Here is a 19398-nt window from a genome sequence, read left to right on the forward strand (position 1 = left end):
GGCCGATTTATTTCTATTATAGGTTGACTCACATACATTTCTGATATTGGGTATCTCATAACCTAAAAATTAATTAATTAATTAAAAACAGCAACTTCCTATGTATCAGCTGACCACATTGCCTAGGACCTCCAGTGCCATGTTCAGTGATAGAAGCTACGGACAGTGATAGAAGCTACCCTTGTCTATGTCCTAACTTTGATGAAAATTCCTTCTAAAATTTTACCATTAAGTGTGATAATTGCTATTTACTAAGGAAAATAGTAAATAGCAATGCCCGGGGTGGTGGTGCACACTTGTAATCCCAAAACTTTGGAAGACTTGTGGGGAGGACTGCTTCAGCCGGGAAGGGGGAGGTTGCAGTGAGCCAAGATCTCAACACTGCACTCCAACCTGCGTGACAGAGAGACCTTGTCTCAACAACAACAACAAAAAACCCAAAAAACAAAAACAAAACAAGATGGTATGTTGGTTTTACTGCATTATGTGTTGACTCTGCCCTTGCATCATTGTAATAAAAACAAATTCGCCATGATGCATTATTTGTATGTGTGTGTGTGTGTACATTACTGTATTCGACTTGGTATTATTTTATATAAAATTTGGAATTCATGTTCATAAAAGTTAACAACAGCTAACTTCTATTTGGTTTTCGATGTTTTGGATAGTATTAAGTTAATTTCCTTGAAGTATTTCATTTCATCCTAGAAGGCTTATTGTAAAGCTTATTTCCCCTTTATATACAAGGAAGTTAAGGCGCAGTGAAGGCAAGTCATTTTCCCTAAGGTCACAGGGAAGGTAGGTAGTGGCAGCAGAAATACAAATCTGGATTGCCTGGCTCCAGAGGCCGTCACTAAGCACTGCCCTGTGCCCTCTCCCTGTGACAAAGACCCATTGTTCAGACTGTTCTATCATGAAGTTTCCTTGTACATCCTTGTTCCAGTTTTGCACCAAGATTATATTATTCTCAGTAGATAGATAGGTCTTCTTTTTCTTTTATTATACAAATACTCATCAAACTTTTATAAAAACCTATTCCATCTTATCACCTTTGTTAGTCTGACTTCTACAGTTTTGCAGTGGCCTCCAGGTTTTACGGCGCTTGGAAGCTCCTGTCCTGGGGATACTGTGGAGGCATACACCCCATAAAGCCAGGGATACAGACACAGATCAGCAGCAGGCTCCCCCACCCTCCAGTATCCTTTTTTTTTTTTTTTTTTTTTTTGAGACGGAATCTCGCTCTTGTCGCCCAGGCTGGAGTGCAGTGGTGTGATCTCAGCTCACTGCAACCTCTGCCTCCTGGGTTCAAGCGATTATCCTGCCTCAGCCTCCAGAGTAGCTGGGATCACAGGCACCTGCCACCACACCTGGCTAACTTTTTTGTATTTTTATTAGAGACAGGGTTTCACCTGTCCTTATCAGACTCACTGGATCATGACTGACTCCTAGAGGTGGCTTCTCTGCTTAACTGTCAGCCCATGGGCTGGAATGTGACCCCCAAAGCTGCTGTAGAAGCTTCCACCCATCCGGGATCATGCTTGCCATCTGTAAAGGAAAGCCCTGTCCTTTGTCTTCTTAGCCCAGCCAGCCTCACAGGCATTCAGCAGATTGAAAAGCCTAAGCATGTGCTGCGCTGGGCAGGGCTCCCCCGGGCCCTTGTTGGGGGGTGAGCTGGAGTACATCACAGCCCCTAGCATGCTGCTGTTTATTCCCACCCCTCATCCCCGCCCCCCAACACACTCACAAGTACTGACACAGGCACAGTCACGGGCACACACCGCCCTGGACAGCACCATTTCCAGCCTCCGCAGGGAGGTCTCCTTAGGGGAAGTTAAGAAGACACCAAAGAAGGCTCAGGGGTCAGGGAGGACCTCTGTCAGAAAGACGTTCCTAGACCCAGTTCTGTCTCTCACTTGCTGGGGGACCATGAGAAAGTTGCTTCCCCTCATTGGTCCCAGTTTCCCCAGCTGAGAAACAGGGGGCTTAAGTCAAATGGTCTAAGGTTCTGGGAACCTCTAAGTCAGAGCCCGTAGCTGGTGGTCAAGATGAGGGAGAGGCCCTCTGGGTCAGCCAAAATCTGAGAGGCAGGACAGGCCCAAAGGTGAGCAGCCAGAGCACATCAGGTGGGCCTGAAGCTGGAGTGTGATCCCCACAAACTGCAGAGCAGCCCTGGACTCAGGAGCCTGCTCGCACCAGCCCGATGGGACTTCAGAGATGTGGGGTCCAGTATCCCCTAATGCTGCAGGGCTGGGGGCTGGGAGCTGCAGATTCTGACCCCACAGTTGCTTTAGACATGCCAGATGAGCTGGGGCAAGATACACCCCTCTCTGTGAAATGAGCAGTCAGTCCAAATAGATACGGCCATGAAGGGCTGTGGAACAAACCCAGCTGTACCCTGGGGATAGACTGGCTTAAGGGGTACTCAAGCAGTGGCCTCTGAGGGAGGGGAGCAAGGTACGAGCGACAAGGCTCAAAATCTAGACCCAGCCTCCACAGCAACCCCTCTGGAGAGCCCAGGGCAGTCCCAGAGGCGCAGCAGGTGGCAGGTGCACTAGGAGCATGTTTCACAAGGCACCCAGTATTGCATCCGCTCAGAGAGGCAGCCAGCTGGAAAGTGGGTGCAGTGGGCAGGGTGTCAGCTGCTCCCCACGTTCAGGAGTCCAGCCCAGCACCCTACAAGTCCGCCTCAGCCCTGCTTAACTGAGTCATCCCCGCTCTGGGCCCTCTGGTCCCACCCACAGAGGAAGGGCTTTGGGGTGGCCAGGTGAGCTGGCCCTTGTGGAAGGATGTAATTGACTCCTGAGCCTGGACAGCCAGGCAGCCCCTTTGCCCACATCCCACCCCCACCTCTCCAGCACCCTCATTCCCCAGTTCTCCCACCTGCTCCCCTGCCCCGGCATGTGCCCCTGCTCACTCATCTGTTTTCCTGCTCCCAGGCTCACCTGCTCATGTGTCCTTGACTGTCCTGAGTCTCCGTCTTTCCAAGCCGCACCTACTTGACACATCCTCCCTGACGGAACCAGAGTACACAAGCCTAAGTCCCTGCACCTCACCTTTACTCCCAGGCATGGAAGGGAGATGACATGAAGACCCAAATGCCACTTGGCAAAAGATCCAGAGTATGGGGGTTCCCTGCAGGAGGCTGCATTTAAGCTGGCTCTTGAATGTGGCTCTGAGCTGAGACCTCTCCCTGAAGCTCCAGACCAGGAGCCAGCTGCCAGCTGGACCCCTCCATTTGGTGTCTCAAAGGAAGCTTGCACTCTGGAGGTCTAACACTGAACCCAGAAAATTACCCCACCTCAGCCCTGTTTCTTCTTAGGGAAATCACCATCTCATACCCAGTTGTGCACCAAATCCACATTTGAGGAAGGGGGTTCCTGCCCTTCCCTGCACTGTGAGTGCTCTGGATGAGCCAGTGCCAAAGGGGAAAGAGCTCTCAATGCCAAGGCAAACCATGTGAGGCTTAAGTCCAACTTTAGCTCTGAGAGCTGTGGGTAGGGAAGGGCCCTAGTCCAGTCTGCTGTAGAAAGACCAGCTGGCCACTGTCTGGTACATGGATGGCAGGGGCAGGGCATGGATGGAGAGACAAGGTGTGCCAGGCTGGGGAGGTACGGACATGGCAGCCTCTGCAGGCCCAGCTCCTGCATCCCAGTAAGTGGCCTCTGCAGGTCCAGCTCGTTCCTCAGAGCACCTTCCAGGCCCAGTTCTTGGAAGGCTTTTGGTGGCCCCTTCAGGCCCAGCTCATGCCTCTCGTGGCCTCTCCAGGCCAAGGTGCTGCCTCCCGGCTTCCTCTCCAGGCCCGTTTGTCCCAGCACCTGCCCAGCTCCCAGCAGCCTTTGTCAACTTTAGTTTTTTTTCCAAGTCAGGCTTTCAAGGCCTTCCTTCGGCCTACCGGCGGCCCGGACAGACCCAGCTCCTGCCTGACCACAGCCTCTTCAGGGCAGCTATTCCTATGTGGGCCTTTTCTGGCCTTACTACCTGTTTTTCAGCCATTTTGGCAGGTCTTTCGTTTGCCTCACAGTGGCCTCTTCAGCCCCATCCTCAGTGTCACATCTGCCTCTCAAGATTCAGCTGTTTTTTTCACAGCAGCCTTTCTTATACCAGCCTGTGCCTCACCATGGCTTCCGCAGGCTTCTCGTCTGCCTCTTAGTGGACACTCCAGGATCAGCTCCTGCCTCAGGGTAGTTTTTTCTGCCCTGCACTTGCCTCACAGTGGCCTCTTCTGGATCCAGCTCTATAGGTCTTTGATTGTCAACAGCATAAAGAAGCCCAAATCTTCCCTGGACTCTCATTTGTTCACTTTTTAGCAGTGTGCCTTGGCTAAACACCTGCCTCTACTTTTAACCTGGAGAGTGTAGTTTTGACAGATTTGTAGTAAATTCTGCCTGCGTTTTTTTACAGCGACGTCTCTTTTATTTAGTGTCTAATGGTTCTTCTTGTCTTCTGGGGGTTCGGAGGCGAATGGGCCTCTGCTTGGGCTGTTTGTCTTTGCCCTGGATGTGGTACCTTCTCATTTCATGTCTTTTTTTCTATTTTTACAGTTAATTTTTTTTCCTTAGGTCTTGCTCTGCCACCTGGGCTTGGGTGTCGCCGTGTGATCATGACTCCACTGCAGCCTTGGCCTTTTGGCCTCCACTGATTTTCCCAAGTCAGCGTCTTGAGTAGCTAGCGTAGACTACAGGCATATGCCGCCATCCCTGACTAATTTCTGATTTTCTTTGAAAGGCTGGTTCTCACTCTGTTGCTTAGGCTAGCCTTAAACTTTTGGACACAAGCAATCCTCTTACCTGGGCCCCTCAACGTGCTGAGATTACAAGCATGAGCCATCCATGGCCTGTCGTTTGCTTGCCATGAAGTATTAAGAATTTACTTTTTGATTAATATACAATGCTTATATACATTTGTAAATATATTGACATTTTAAAGTTTTCTGGGATACCAATTTTTTCTTGTTTCTTTTCTTTTTTCTTTTTTTTTGAGGCAAGTTACTGCTTTGTCATTCAGGCTGAAGCACAGTGGTGTGATCTCGGCTCACTGCAACCTCTGCCTTCTTAGCTTAAGTCATCCTCTCACCTCAGCCTCCTGAGTATCTGGGACCCTAGGTACAAGCCGCCATGCCCATCTAATTTTTGTATTTGTTATAGAGATGGGGTCTCATCATGTTTCCCGGGCCAGTTTCAAACTCCTGGGCTCAAGTGATCCTCCCTCCTCAACCTCCCGCTGTGCTGGGATTACAAGTGTGAAAGTGTGAGCCACTACACATGGCCTGCCATTCTCTTTTCATGGATCATTAAGAATTTACCTTTTAATTAGTATACTATAAATATATATGTAGATATGTATATACACATTTATATGTGAATATGTGTATATATTTACATACACACACTCCCACACATACATTATGAAAGAGATATTTGCATACCTAGAAATTGATAAGCTTCTTCCAGCTTTTGAAACCACCCTTAGCACAAACACAAAAGTACAAAATATCATTATTAATGACCATGGACCAAGATGACCATCTGTCAATAGTACTTTGCAGCTCAACCACCTTCAGCAGAGCATCTCAAAGGGCTGGATATATCTGAACATCATACCCACGTAGATTACGATGCTTTGTAATTATTACTTCTCTTGAGACCTCAGTGTGACCCTCATCAGTGTGAAATCAGAAACTATTTCCCAAATCATAGAGATGTTCAATAACAGGTTTGGTCAGGGAATAGTTATTGCATTTGGTTAGTCATGATGAGCTCCTGGCCTAGGCAGATGGAATATCACAGAAGAGTGTGTGTGTGTATGTGTGTATGTGTGTGTGTGTGTGTACATTCTTCCACACAGATGTGGGGGTAGAAATAGGGGGTTGAATTTGATGAACCCGGAAGCGGGGAGGCTGCTGGGAGGGGCACTTGTTTTGGTAGCAGCTGTGTAACTCTAGAGTTAAGAAATAATTGTAAGCCTCAGTTTTGTCTCCTGGAAAATAAAGATTATACTTCCTAGGCCGGGCGTGGTGGCTCAAGCCTGTAATCCCAGCACTTTGGGAGGCCGAGGCGGGTGGATCACAAGGTCAAGAGATCGAGACCATCCTGGTCAACATGGTGAAACCCCGTCTCTACTAAAACTACAAAAAATTAGCTGGGCATGGTGGCGCGTGTCTGTAGTCCCAGCTACTCAGGAGGCTGAGGCAGGAGAATTGCCTGAACCCAGGAGGCGGAGGCTGCGGTGAGCCGAGATTGCGCCATTGCACTCCAGCCTGGGTAACAAGAGCAAAACTCCGTCTCAAAAAAAAAAGATTATACTTCCTGCCTTGATATGTCAATTAGGTGGTCCACTACATGCAAAATATCTAGTATATAAGAGGTGCTGAGTAAACACTACTTTCTGTAGCTCATTCTTAATCACTGCTCAATTTTAAAAAGTTTAGAATAACAAACGCTTTTGTAATATTTGTAATTATTATATAAAATCCAAGTCCTATAGAAAAGTACAAAGAGGCCGGGCACGGTGGCTCAAGCCTGTAATTCCAGCACTTTGGAAGGCTGAGGCGGGCAGATTACGTGAAGTCAGGAATTCGAGACCAAAGTGAGCAACGTAGCAAGATCCCATCTCTATAAAAAATTAAAAACCAGTTACGGTAATGCGTACCTGTAGTCCCAACTACTTGGGAGGCTGAGGCAGGTGGATCACTAGAACCCAGGAGTTTGAGACTTCAGCCTGGGCAACAGGGTGAGACCCTGTCTGAGAGACAGAGAGAGAGATTTATTCAGAAAGCAATTAAGTCTGGGGCCTTGATCAAGAATCAATCTGTCAATAACCTAGACCCAGCTAGTCTGAGGTGTCCTTTCTCTTCTGAGAGTTAAATGATTAACACAGAAAGTATAAAGTGTAAAAACATACTGCCAGGTGTGGTGGCTTATGCCTGTAATCCCAGCACTTTGGGAGGTCACGGTGGGTAGATCACAAGGTCAGGAGTTCGAGACCATCCTGGCCAATATAGTGAAACCCTGTCTCTACTAAAAACACAAAAATTAGCTGGGTGTGGTGGCACATGCCTGTAATCCCCTGCTCAGGAGGCTAAGGCAGGAGAATCGCTTGAACCCGGGAGGTGGAGGTTGAAGTGAGCCAAGATCATGCCACTGTACTCCAGCCTAGGCCAAAGAGCAAGACTCTGTCTCAAAAAACAAACAACAAAAAAACAGTATCTTCCACATTTAATGTAACCCAGGAAACAAAGCAGGGAAGTTTCAAAAAAATGAATAAGGGACCACGGCTTCCACGTGCTCCACTGCCTCTTGGCTTCTCGCTTGGGAACTCCAGTCTCACTTCGGCTCGCAATGGACCCCAACTGCTCCTGCGCCGCTGGTGGCTCCTGCAAGTGCAGAGTGCAAATGCACCTCCTGCAAGAAGAGCTGCTGCTGCTGCTGCCCCATGGGCCGCGCCAAGTGTGCCAATGGGTGCGTGTGCAGAAGTGCAGCTCCCGTGCCTGATGTCAGGACAGCCCTGCTCCCAGCTGCAAAGACAGTGGCACCTAAAATCCAGGATTATTTTTTCTACAACCCCGACCCATTTGCTACATTCCTTTTTCTGGGAAACATGTGAATGATAATTAAACACTGACATGGGGAAAAAAATGAATCCGAGAATAAGAATAGGAATAAAGAAAGAAACTGAAATCCCAGTGATGAGTATTTTCATAGCCTGTTCAAATCTAAGCATGTAGTCAATTTTGTCATCACTGTGATTTGGGATTCGCTTTCTACCTCTTAAGCTATTTAAAACATTAAGAAGGCAAAATTACAACTTTCATTTTAACGACATACTCAGATTTTTGACTCAAACAAATACTAAACAAGTTTACAAGTAACAGTTAAATATTTAAGGACATTTAATGTACTAAGCTTTGCAAACAGTACAAATATTTAAAAGTGTTGACTGGGAGTAAGGGAATGTCAACTGCCAATCAACGCAGAAGATGAAAGGACAGGACTTTCAACAGCGCATACTCAACTCTGGGTCTGCATCCCACACAGAAAAACTCCCGGACATTGGTGTCCTCATTTCCTGATAACCTGCTCTTCACCTCTACAGGGTTATCTTTCCAGCACCCCAGCAAAGGCCCTCAGGATACACGATGCATACTCTCAGCTGAGCAGCTCCCCGACAGACAAGGTAAGCACACACAGACGCGGCTGGGCCGTCTGAGCCCTAATCCCTCCAGCGGTGTCCACACTGGGCATTGCAGCACTTGTAGAAGGTGGTCATGGGCTCGTCCGCAGAGCGGGTCTGAAGCTGCATGAAGTAGGCCCGAGGATGTTCGCATTTGGGACAGGGTTCTGGTGATGGGAAGAATGAAGCGACCCACATTAAACAAACACGATGCTCATGACTGTTAAAAGTAAGCATTACTTCATATCTTGTTTGATTTTTTTTTTTTTTTTTTTTTTTTTTTGAAACGGAGTCTTGCTCTGTAGCCCGGGCTGGAGTGCAGCGGCATGATCTCGGCTCAGTGCACCCTCCACCTCCCAGGTTCAAGCGATTCTCCTTGCCTCAGCCTCCCAAGAAGCTGGGATTACAGGTGCCCACCACTGCACCTGGGTAAGTTTTTGGTATTTTTAGTAGATACAGGTTTTCACAATGTTGGCCAGGCTGGTCTTGAACTCCTGACCTCATGATACGCCCTCCTCGGCCTCCCAAAGTGTTGGGATTACAGGTGTGAGCCACTGCTCCCGGCCTACTTAGTATCTTTAAAGATGGTAAAGAACCTCCCTGCTCATTTGATCTCCCTTGCCAAGGGCAGACCTACAGCGATGTCATTCCCACTATGCTCGAACAGTTAGGGAATCTGGGAGACCTGTGACCCCACAAACATTCCTCCTTCCCTCCCGGGTCCCAGGGTTCTTCTCAAATCTACTTGAAGGCTGGTTGGAAACGTGACACAGAAAGTGACTGTTTTGATCCATGCTGTGCTGCTAATGCTAAGTGCTTGTTCGACAGCAGAAGGGTTTAGAAGTCAATGCTGGGAAAAGCCTGCACTGTCAAGAATGGAGCATTCAGGGCGATTCAGGTGTGGGCTCAAAAGAAGAGAAGAGTCGTAGGCAGGTCTGACTCTTCAAAGACATTCCGTAAGTGGTTGTGAACAGAATGTTGGTAGAAATACAGACAGTGAGTACTATTTTGATGAGGTCTCAGACAAAAATGAAAAATATCTTCTTCAAAATTGGGGAAAAGGCCATCTTTATCACAAAGTGGCAAAAACTTTGGCGAATTATGTCTGTTTCCAAGGACTTTGTAGAAAGCAGAACCTCCACAAAGTTCTAGAGCCATGAACTAGGACATCCGGCAGAAGAAATCTCTAGGCTACAAAGTGTTCAGGATACTGCGTGGCTTTTCTTAACGCTTGTAGTAAAATTCGAGAAGAGAGAACCAATCTATAATGGGAATTAATAATTAAAAGGGAAGTAGAACAAAGATTTGGAAAATTCGTAGCTTACTCACGTAAACAATAAAAAAGTGGACTGGGCATGGTGGCTCACACCTGTAATTCCAGCAATTTGGGAGGCTGAGACAGGAGGATTGCTTGACCTAAGGAGTTCAAGACCAGCCTGAGCAACATGGCAAGGCCTTGTATCTACAAATAATAATAATAATTATTATTATTATCATCATTAGCTGGGCAGGCGGCAAGCACCTACAGTCTCAGCTACTCAGGGGGCTGAGGTGGGAGGTCTGCTTGAGACTGGGTGGTCAAGACTGCAGTGAGCGACGATCACACCACTACAGCTTGGGCAACAGAGCGACCCCCCGTCAAAAAAAAAAAAAGAGAGAGAGAAAAAACCAAGGGTATGGTCAAGGGACCATGTGATACAGAGATGAGAATGGACAGAAGGCAGCCAGATGCTATTCATCAAGCAACGGGAGGATGACCCCTTCAAGGCATTTTTGAAGATCCTGGGGTGAGATGAGGGGCTCCCATGCCCATCACAGGCCCAGAGTGGTTTCAAGGGACCTCAGGGCTTCCTACAGCTCCCCTGGCTCTCAGCTCCCTGTATTCCAGGGCAGCATTCCTTGGCCAGGTCCTACCAGATGCCAAACCTGCTGGTGACTTGTTCTTGGACTTCTCAACCTCCAGAATCATGAGCAATAAATTTATATTCTTTATAAATTACCCAGTATGTGGTATGCTGTTACAGCAGTGCACACCATGCAGAGTCCCCTAAGAAGTGTATCACCTTCCCCTGGGCAATGTACACACACCTTTCATCTTCCCAATGGATGAATGATCCAAGGATCCATTTTGGCAGCAGTTCCTCAAGCTGTTCTTTATCAACATCTTATCACACATCCTGTATCTTTTAAAAGTGACTCAAGGCACAGATTTCCCATCAAAGTGACTTCATTTTGAGAAACTTATTCTACACTTGATAGAAATGGCTTCAAACACTCTCAGACACTATTACTGACATTAGGTACTTAATCTTTTCTTTCCAGAGAGTCTCACTCATGCTGGAGTGCAGTAGCATGGTCTAACGTCATGGCAACCTCCACCTCCTGGTTCAAGTGATTCTCCTGCCTCAGCCTCCTGAGTAGCTAGGACTACAGACATGCGCCACCAAGCCCAGCTTTCTTCTTTTCTTTTCTTTTTTTTTGAGACAGAGTTTTGTTCTTGTTGCCCAGGCTGGAATGCAATGGCACAATCTCAGCTCACTACAACCTCTGCCTCCCAGGTTCAAGCAATTCTCCTGCCTCAGCCTCCCAAGTAGCTGGGATCACAGGCACACACCACCATAACCAGCTACTTTTGTAGAGACAGGGTTTCAGCACGTTGGTCAGTCTGGTCTTGAACACCTGACCTCAGGTGATCCACCTGCGTTGGCATCCCAAAGTGCTGAGATTACAGGCGTGAGCCACTTCGCCCAGCCACTCATTTTTTTCTTTTTTTTTTCCCAGACAAGAGTCTCACTCTGTGGCCCAAGCTGGAGTGCTGTAGTGCAATCTCAGCTCACTGCAACCTCCGACTCTGCGGCTCAAGCAATTCTCCTGCCTCAGCGTCCTGAGTAGCTGGGACTACAGGTGTCCACCACCATGTCCAGGTAATTTTTGTATTTTAATAGAGACCAGGTTTCACCATGTTGCCCAGAGTGGTCTCAAACTCCTGAGCTCAGGTGATCGCCCACCTTGGCCTCTCAAAATGCTGGGATTACAGGTGTGAGCCACCATGCCCAGCCTAATTTTTGTATTTTTAGTAGAGATAAGGTTTCGCCATGTTGCCCGGGTTGGTCTCGAACTCCTAACCACAAGTGATCTGTCCACCTCAGCCTCCCAAAGTGCTAGGATTACAGGCATGAGCCACCACACCTGGCCTAATTTATCTTTTAATGACAAATTCTACCAAATGCTAACTTTTGAACACAGCAGATCTGTATGTTCTACTATGGGGGAAAAACACAGCACTAATCATCAGTTGTCTCTTCCCCTCTCAACACAACTTATATTTAGGGCCTTCCCCTTTCCTCTCCTGGTCACTTCTATCTCTATCAGACATGAAATAAACATTTATTTTACCCAATCTGCAGTTTAATGTTCCTTGGTATTAACTTCTAAAAATCTGTATCAGAACAGTGTATTAGTCCATTCTCACACTGCTATGAATACCTGAGACTGGGTAATTTATTTAGAAAAGAGGAATTTTTTAAACAGCACCTTGAAAAAAAGAAAAGATGAGTTTTGTTTCTTTGTCTGTTTTGAGACAGAATCTCACTCTTGTCATCAAGGCTGGAGTGCAATGGCACGATCTCAGCTCACTACAACCTCTGCCTCACGGGTTCAAGCGATTCTCCTGCCTCAGCCTCCTGAGCAGCTGGGTCTACAATCGTGCACCACCACGCCTGGCCAATTTTTGTATTTTTAGTAGAGACATGGTTTTGCCATGTTGGCCAGGCTGGTCTAGAACTCCTGACCTCAAGTGATTTGTTCACCTTGGCCTCCCAAACTTCTGGGATTACAGGTGTCAGCCACCGTGCCCAGCCAAAAAAAGAGGTCTACTTGACTCACAGTTATGTGTGGCTGGGGATGCCTCAGGAAACCTACAACCATGGCGGAAGGTACCTCTTCACAGGGCAGCAGGAGACAGAATGAGTGCAAGCAGGGGAAATGCCAAACACTTACAAAACCATCATATCTTGTGAGGACTCACTCACTATCAGAACAGCATAGAGGAAACCACTCCCTTGACTCAATGACCTCCCACGGGACCCTCCCAGGACACCTGGGGATTATGGGAACTACAATTCAAGATGAGATTTGGGTGGGGACACAGCCAAACCATATCAAACAGAAAGAACATAATTTTTTCCTTAGACTCTGATTTTTATTAATCTACTCATCATTGCCATTATAAAAGCCACCTGTTGAGTGGCTCTTCTACACACAGTATAACTCACTTTATGTTCTCACAATCTGTGAATATGGATTAGCCCCATAGAGGTCAGGAGACCCAAGGAAGGTCCTAAAACAATAAGCAGTTCCCTTGAGAATCTAACCCAGGCCTGTGTGACACCAAGGCGTGCACAAATATTGCTTGTGTAACAAATTATTAAATAGTAACAAACACAAATGACAAATTATTCAAAAAAAGATTTTCCATTTTTAGAAGGCTACAGCATTTATATGACATCATAGACTCTGCCATGCAGTGGCATCAACAGCCTCATAATTATCCACAGTTTAGTAACAGAAATAGTTTTCCCTCCCTCTTACCTGCAGTGGAGTCAACATTCTCCCAGGCAGCTGCCCCACCGAGCACATCATCCACTTCTTTCAGTTTTGGGTACTTCCGATTTGTTACCTAACAAAAACAAGCCTTCAGATTCAAAGTAGCTAAATGGTGCAAACTTGGGCCTCCAAACCTCAAATTTCAGAACTACATAAGAATTCACTCTTTCCACAGTTTCAGACGCTAAACTCCCACAACACAGTACAAAATGGAGTAGTATGCAAACATTAAGACTGAGGTCGCACCATAATGTTCTAACTTCTGAAAAGTAAAGGTATTCTGGCCGGGCATGGTGGCTCACGCCTATAATCCCAGCACTTTGGGATGCCAAGGCAAGATCGCCTGAGGTCGGGAGTTCAAGATCAGCCTGGCCAACATGGTGAAATCCTGTCTCTATTAAAAATACAAAAAATAGCCGGTGGTGGCGCAAGCCTGTAGTCCCAGCTACTTGGAAAGCTGAGACAGGAGAATCATTTGAACCACGGCGGTGGAAGTTGCAGTGAGCCGAGATCACGCCACTGTACTCCAGCGTGGGCAACAAGATCATACTCTCTCACCTTTCCAAGTAGCTGGGACTAAAGGAAAGCGACACCAAAAGATATATATAGGAAAGTCACGGTGGCTCACGCCTGTAATCCCAGCACTTTGGGAGGCCGAGGCGGGTGGATCACGAGGTCAAGAGATCGAGACCATCCTGGTCAACATGGTGAAACCCCGTCTCTACTAAAACTACAAAAAATTAGCTGGGCATGGTGGCACGTGCCTGTAATCCCAGCTACTCAGGAGGCTGAGGCAGGAGAATTGCCTGAACCCGGGAGGCGGAGGTTGCGGTGAGCCGAGATCGCGCCATTGCACTCCAGCGTGGGCAACAAGGACAAACTCTGTCTCAAAAAAAAAAAAAAAAAGAGTAAAGGTATTCTAAAAAGTAAACCTGTATTATTAAGGAAAAATAGTAAGTTATAATACAGTACATCATCTGCTTACTGAACACCTACTATATTATAGGTTTCCTTTTAGTTGTTCAGAAGAGAACACGGAAAGGAACAAAAGAGAAAATCCCTGCCCTCCTAGACCGTAGGTCCCATTACTAATAAACAAAGCACACAATACATTACATAATATATGAGGAGGTAATAAGCCCTATGGAGGCCGGGCGCGGTGGCTCAAGCCTGTAATCCCAGCACTTTGGGAGGCCGAGGCGGGTGGATCACAAGGTCAAGAGATTGAGACCATCCTGGTCAACATGGTGAAACCCCGTCTCTACCAAAAATACAAAAATTAGCTGGGCATGGTGGCACGTGCCTGTAATCCCAGCTACTCAGGAGGCTGAGGCAGGAGAATTGCCTGAACCCAGGAGGCGGAGGTTGCGGTGAGCCGAGATCGCGCCATTGCACTCCAGCCTGGGTAACAAGAGCGAAACTCCGTCTCAAAAAAAAAATAAAAATAAAAAAATAAAAAAAAAAAATAAGCCCTATGGAAACAATTAAAAAGGGAAGGAGGATAACTGAGAAGGAAGGGCTGCAACTTGAAATACAGTAAACAGGTAAGTAAAGACAAGCCCAGTGGGGAAGCGTGAGCCGGGCGACGGGAAGGGCAGAGGCCCCGCTGGTCCTCCAGGAGGCTGGTGTGCATGGGGCGGGGGCAACAGGCGGGGCATCGGGACTGGAAATCAAAGCAGCAAGCCGGGCGGGGGCTCCGGGCCCCGGTAGGCCCTGGGAGGACTCCGGCTGTCCCCGCGTGAGCTGGGACACGGCCGAAGGTTTCTGCGCACAGCACGGACCGGGGCGACTCGGCCCCAGGAACCGCCGTGGCCGCCGCTGCGAACGCAGGGAAGGGCGCAGCGCGGGCGCAGGGGCGCGGGGAGGCGGGCGGCGGCGGGCTCGCCGGGCGCGCTGGCAAGCAGAGCGCGCAGGGGCGCCGCCGGCCGGGAGGGGGCGCGGCGGCTCACGCCGTCATCCCAACCCGGGGAGGCGAGGCGCGCGGATCACGACGTCGGGAGTTTGAGACCAGCCTGGCCAGCGCGGCGCAGCCCCGTCTCTACTGAAAACACACACACAGAATCAGCCGGGCGCGGGGGCGGGCGCTGTAAGCCCCGCTCCTCGGCCGGCTGCGGCAGGGAGCCGCTCGAGCCTCGGGGGAGGAGGCTGCAGCGAGTGGAGACCGCGCCACTGCATTCCAGCCCGGCCTCAGAGCGAGACGCTGTCTCAAAAACAAAAAAAAACCGAGAGAAAGAAACGACAGAGGCAGACGCCGGGGCTGGCGGCGACGGCGCCGCAGGGCAGGAAGCGGGAGTCCTGCGGCGGGCGCCCGCCTTCGGCTCCCACCTTGCGGGTGACGTTGTGCACGTAGGGGCACGTATTGCAGGCGAAGCGGTGGCAGCGCTGTCCCTCCTCCACGATCAGCCCGTTCCCGCAGCCGGGGCAGAACAGCAGCATCGTCCCGGACTCCGCAGGGGCCGGGCCCCTCCGCTCCCGCGGTGCCTCAGCGCCGGGAGCCGGAGCCGGCACCGGCACCGCCCCACCCCCCAGCCGACCAATAGACACGGCAATTCTGCGCTCCCAGCAGGCTATGCGGCAGGCTGTCTCGCACTTGTCATTGGTCACGGCAACTGCCCCTCCCCTCCGTGCACCAATGGCTGGGCGGCCTCGCTGGGGCGGGCCGCAGTTCCCGCGCGTGCGCGCTTGGCCCCCGTAGTGCGGCCGGGCAGCGCGGGCGGATCCCTGCTGAGACGCGCCGTCCTGGAGCAGCCGGAGGCCGCCAGTCGGCCCGAGGCGCCGGAGGACGATGAGGACGAGGAGGAGGCGCTGCCGCACTCCGAGGCCGTGGACGTGTTCCAGGAGGGTCTGGCCATGGTGGTGCAGGACCCGCTGCTCTGCGATCTGCCGATCCAGGTGTGTGCGGGCGGGGGCTGGGGCGCGGGGTCGTTCCCCGGGGGCCGGGGGCCGGGGTTCGGGGTTCGGGCGCGCGCAGCCTCTGAAGGTGCTGATGGGGGACGGCGCCTCTGGGCGCGAACGGGTGTCTTAACCTGGGTAGGGCGCACTCGCCTGGGGCGCGAAATTTAAAGAGGCACCAAAAACCTGACTAGTGAGTGACAATAAATGACATTTTCATGTAATTGTATGTAGGGGTCTGGGGGACAGGCCCGTGCTCTGTCGCCCAAGCCGGAGTGCAGTGGCGCGGCCTCGGCTTCCCGTAGCCTGCACCTCCTGAGCTCCAGCCATCCTCCCACCTCAGCCTCCGGAGTAACTGGGACCACAGGTGCGCGACACCACGCCCAGCTAATTTTTTAATTTTTTGTAGAGAGGGGTCTCACTCTGTGGCCCAGGCTGGAGTCGAACTCCTGGGCTCTGGCGGTCCTCCTGCCTCGGTCTCCCAGAGTGCCGGGATTACAGGTGTGAGCCACCCGGCCGGCCTGTAATGGTTTTAAAAGTAAAAGTTGATGCAAACAAAAAAAGAGCCTACAGTAAAGAAAAAATCTCGTTTTAAACAAGAGCAAGATTCGTAGTACTGATTGTTCCATCTGCCTCAAGCATCAATATGCTTTGGCACTATACTGTCTTTGTTTACATGGTTTTTGTTTTTGTTTTGAGACAGAGCCAGGCCGGAGTGCAGTAGCATGATCTAACATGTTGGCCAGAATGGTCTCAGTCTCCTGTTCTGCCCGCCTGGGCCTCCCAAACTGCTGAGATTACAGGCATGACCCACCGTGCCCAGCCAATTCTAAATGTTTTATATTTTGCTTATCATGGATTTTTTAATTGCCTTGTACTTTTTTTTTTTTTTTTTTAAATAAAGACAGCATTTCACCGTGTTGGTCAGGCTGGTTTTGAACTCCTGACCTCAGGTGATCCGCCCACCTTGGCCTCCAAAGTGCTTGGATTACAGGCGTGAGCCACCACGTCCAGCTTCAATGCCTTGTACTTCTTAAATGTTGTGTTAAAATATTTATAGTTAATACCATTTTTTGCTGTCCTGGTAAATTTCCCACACCTGCCTTACCCCAGTCCCAGGCCCTGGCCTGGGTCCTGATGATCAGGGATACTCAGGGTGAACTGACAGCCAGGCCCCTACCCACCCCCTGGGGTGGATCCTCATGGGAGTGTATTCTCTTGTTCCCCAAGAGACTGTCCACTTTGGACATTAAATTAAAATGTGAGTGGAACATGAATTAAAATGTGAGTGGCTCTGATGAATGGGGAAACCCTAATGTGTAGGGAAGCACATCTTCCCTTCCTTGCCCTACATAAAATGGAGCACCTCTTTTGGGCCACTATCAGCTTGTTCTCTGCTGTTCAAGGTGGTAAAGAGAGCCGGTTCCCACTTCTGCTCTTGGTCTTTTCTAGGTTACTTTGGAAGAAGTCAACTCCCAAATAGCCCTAGAATATGGCCAGGCAATGACGGTCCGAGTGTGCAAGATGGATGGAGAAGTGATGCGTGAGTGCCACCCTTCTCCCTTCAGGTCACAGGCCATGCCCAGGGGTATCGGGCAACCCCACACCTGCCCTGCACACAGAGCTTCTGGGTTCCTTTTCTGCCATGGGAGCCTGTGGCTTTGGGCTCTCACCATGCATCTTCTCCCACCTGTGCCCGTGGTTGCAGCTGTGGTTGTAGTGCAGAGTGCCACGGTCCTGGACCTGAAGAAGGCCATCCAGAGATACATGCAGCTCAAGCAGGAGCGTGAAGGGGGCATTCAGCACATCAGCTGGTAAGTGGAACAGCGTCCCTTCAGTATAGCCCTTCCTGGGGCATGTGCCCTTCTTGGCACTGTCACCGGGCACCACCAGCAAACAGCTCTCAGCGCCACATGAGTACAGCACCACTGAAGTGATTCGCTCCCTGTCACAAGAGTTCAGACAGTGCGGGCCCTTCTGTGCCTGGGGCTGGCTCCTGCCTTGGCCGTCCCCAGCACCCTGCTCTTTCATCGCCATCACCCCATCCAGGCTGCCGGGTATCTTCACTTGGGGACACTGTAGGGTATTTCCAGTGTGTCTGGAAGTGGCCTCCCTAGTTATGAATGGTACACCTGTAATGGCTCCCATCCCCTTCTCACCTGGGTGCTGTCAGCCCTCACTCTCCTGTTGGATCAAGTATGCTGTTTGCTGAATCTCAGCACTGCCACCTGTTGCATTAGCGAGTGTTGTTTGGCCACGCCGCCCCGTGCAGCCCTCTGAGAACACAGCCTCCTTGCAGCTGCCTCAGACTGTATAGAACAGCACAGGGAGGGAGGACAGCTGCCCCAGGCCCCACAGGGCTGAATGCCTCAAGCCCACGTCATGGTCAGGGCCTGTGGTTTACCTGAGTCACCCACTTCCAGGTCCTATGTGTGGAGGACGTACCATCTGACCTCTGCAGGAGAGAAGCTCACAGAAGATAGGAAGAAGCTCCGAGAGTAAGTGCCGGCCACACCTTGAGCTGTAGGGGACATCTGTTCTATTGTCCCCTAGTCCCCCATGCTCTGCCAGAGGGCTGTGGCCCCCTCTCTGGAGAGACTCCCTCCCCCAAGGAGCTTCCTTGGGGCCCTCTCCACTAGGAGATTGGCAGGCAGGGGGCACCTGGAGGGGCCTTGCTGCTTCCCACCAGTGGCAGCTCAGGGCTACACATTGCCCGGAGGGAGGAAATGAAAGTGGGCGTGGAGGCCAAGGGCTGCCTCTCCGGTGCCTCAGGGTCTGTGGGAGGGCAGCCACTACCGTCTCCTGGCCTTCCCAGCGGCCACATGCCTCCCCTCTGTGGTTCTTTTGTGGTCCCCCACAAGCCTCCGGAGGAGGGTCACAGACGTGTCCTTCTGTAGGGCGGGTGCTTTACGCCTTTCCTTTTCAGCTACGGCATCCGGAATCGAGACGAGGTTTCCTTCATCAAAAAGCTGAGGCAAAAGTGAGCCTCCAGACAAGGACAGCTCTCTTCACTGGTGACTGAGTTTTTCCCCAGCAGCATCGGGTCCTCAAGAAAGGACATGGTGGTGGCCTCACCCCAGGCATGCCCAACAGGAACTCTCAGCACGAACCTGGGAGCCCCCGGGACTAGGACGGGGTGAGCCAGCGCTCCCTTCTTCCATGTGCTTGTCCTGAGACTGACCTCTCCCTGGGTCCAAATACCCTAGTCACATGCCAGATCCACAGCCTGACCCTGTGTATAAAATAAAACTATTTGCTTCATAGTTTGAAAAGTCAAAAGCCGCCGGGCGCGGTGGCTCAAGCCTGTAATCCCAGCACTTTGGGAAGCCGAGGGCGGGGGCTCACAAGGTCAAGAGATCAAAACCATCCTGGCCAATGTGGTGAAACCCCATCTCTATTGAAAATACAAAAATTGGGCCAGGTGCGGTGGCTCATGCCTGTAATCCCAGCACTTTGGGAGGCTGTGGCAGGTGGATCACGAAGTCAGGAGTTGAAGACCACCCTGGACAAGATGGTGAAACCCTGTCGCTACTAAAAATACAAAAATTAGCCAAGTGTGGTGATGCATGCCTATGATCTCAGCTACTCAGGAGGCTGAGGCAGGGAATTGCTTGCACTCGGGAGGCAGAGGTTGCAGTGAGCCAAGATCATGCCACTGCACTCCAGCCTGGGCAACACAGCAAGACTCTGTCTCAAAAGAAAAAAAGAAAAAATACACAAATTAGCCAGGCA

The 19398-nt window shown here is 50.3% G+C and overlaps 2 protein-coding genes and 1 pseudogene across 2 annotated transcripts; 2 read left to right on the plus strand and 1 right to left on the minus strand.

The window, feature by feature from the left end:
* The first annotated feature begins 1623 nt into the window (after nt 1-1623).
* On the plus strand, nt 1624-3353 carry LOC116543680 (annotated as a pseudogene).
* Nucleotides 3354-7864: 4511 nt separating this feature from the next.
* POLR3K (RNA polymerase III subunit K) lies at nt 7865-15256 on the minus strand. Its single transcript, XM_032269421.1, has 3 exons — nt 15100-15256; nt 12760-12847; nt 7865-8336 (listed from the first exon to the last, which is right to left on the minus strand). Exons 1-3 carry the CDS (start codon nt 15208-15210, stop codon nt 8209-8211), a joined length of 327 nt encoding a protein of 108 aa, XP_032125312.1. The 5' UTR covers nt 15211-15256; the 3' UTR covers nt 7865-8208.
* On the plus strand, nt 15007-18938 carry SNRNP25 (small nuclear ribonucleoprotein U11/U12 subunit 25). The gene is made up of 5 exons (XM_032269420.1): nt 15007-15666; nt 17119-17209; nt 17375-17480; nt 18090-18164; nt 18593-18938. The coding sequence occupies exons 1-5, from the start codon at nt 15625-15627 to the stop codon at nt 18648-18650; spliced, it is 372 nt and encodes a 123-aa protein (XP_032125311.1). The 5' UTR covers nt 15007-15624; the 3' UTR covers nt 18651-18938.
* The last annotated feature ends 460 nt before the right edge of the window (nt 18939-19398 follow it).

Source organism: Sapajus apella, unplaced genomic scaffold, assembly GCF_009761245.1.
Source record: "Sapajus apella isolate SASKATOON/1434 unplaced genomic scaffold, GSC_monkey_1.0 scaffold192, whole genome shotgun sequence".
NCBI classification, from domain to species: domain Eukaryota; kingdom Metazoa; phylum Chordata; class Mammalia; order Primates; family Cebidae; genus Sapajus; species Sapajus apella.

What these genes read in the sequence shown, in the direction of transcription:
- POLR3K (XM_032269421.1), bottom strand. Translation starts at nt 15,210, where the DNA reads ATGCTGCTGTTCTGCCCCGGCTGCGGGAACGGGCTGATCGTGGAGGAG. An exon ending in TGCACAACGTCACCCGCAAG is followed by an intron (nt 12,848 to 15,099) that starts GTGGGAGCCGAA and finishes TGTTTTTGTTAG; the next exon opens with GTAACAAATCGGAAGTACCC. An exon ending in GAATGTTGACTCCACTGCAG is followed by an intron (nt 8,337 to 12,759) that starts GTAAGAGGGAGG and finishes TCCCATCACCAG; the next exon opens with AACCCTGTCCCAAATGCGAA.
- SNRNP25 (XM_032269420.1), top strand. Translation starts at nt 15,625, where the DNA reads ATGGTGGTGCAGGACCCGCTGCTCTGCGATCTGCCGATCCAG. An exon ending in TCTGCGATCTGCCGATCCAG is followed by an intron (nt 15,667 to 17,118) that starts GTGTGTGCGGGC and finishes GGTCTTTTCTAG; the next exon opens with GTTACTTTGGAAGAAGTCAA. An exon ending in GGCATTCAGCACATCAGCTG is followed by an intron (nt 17,481 to 18,089) that starts GTAAGTGGAACA and finishes ACCCACTTCCAG; the next exon opens with GTCCTATGTGTGGAGGACGT.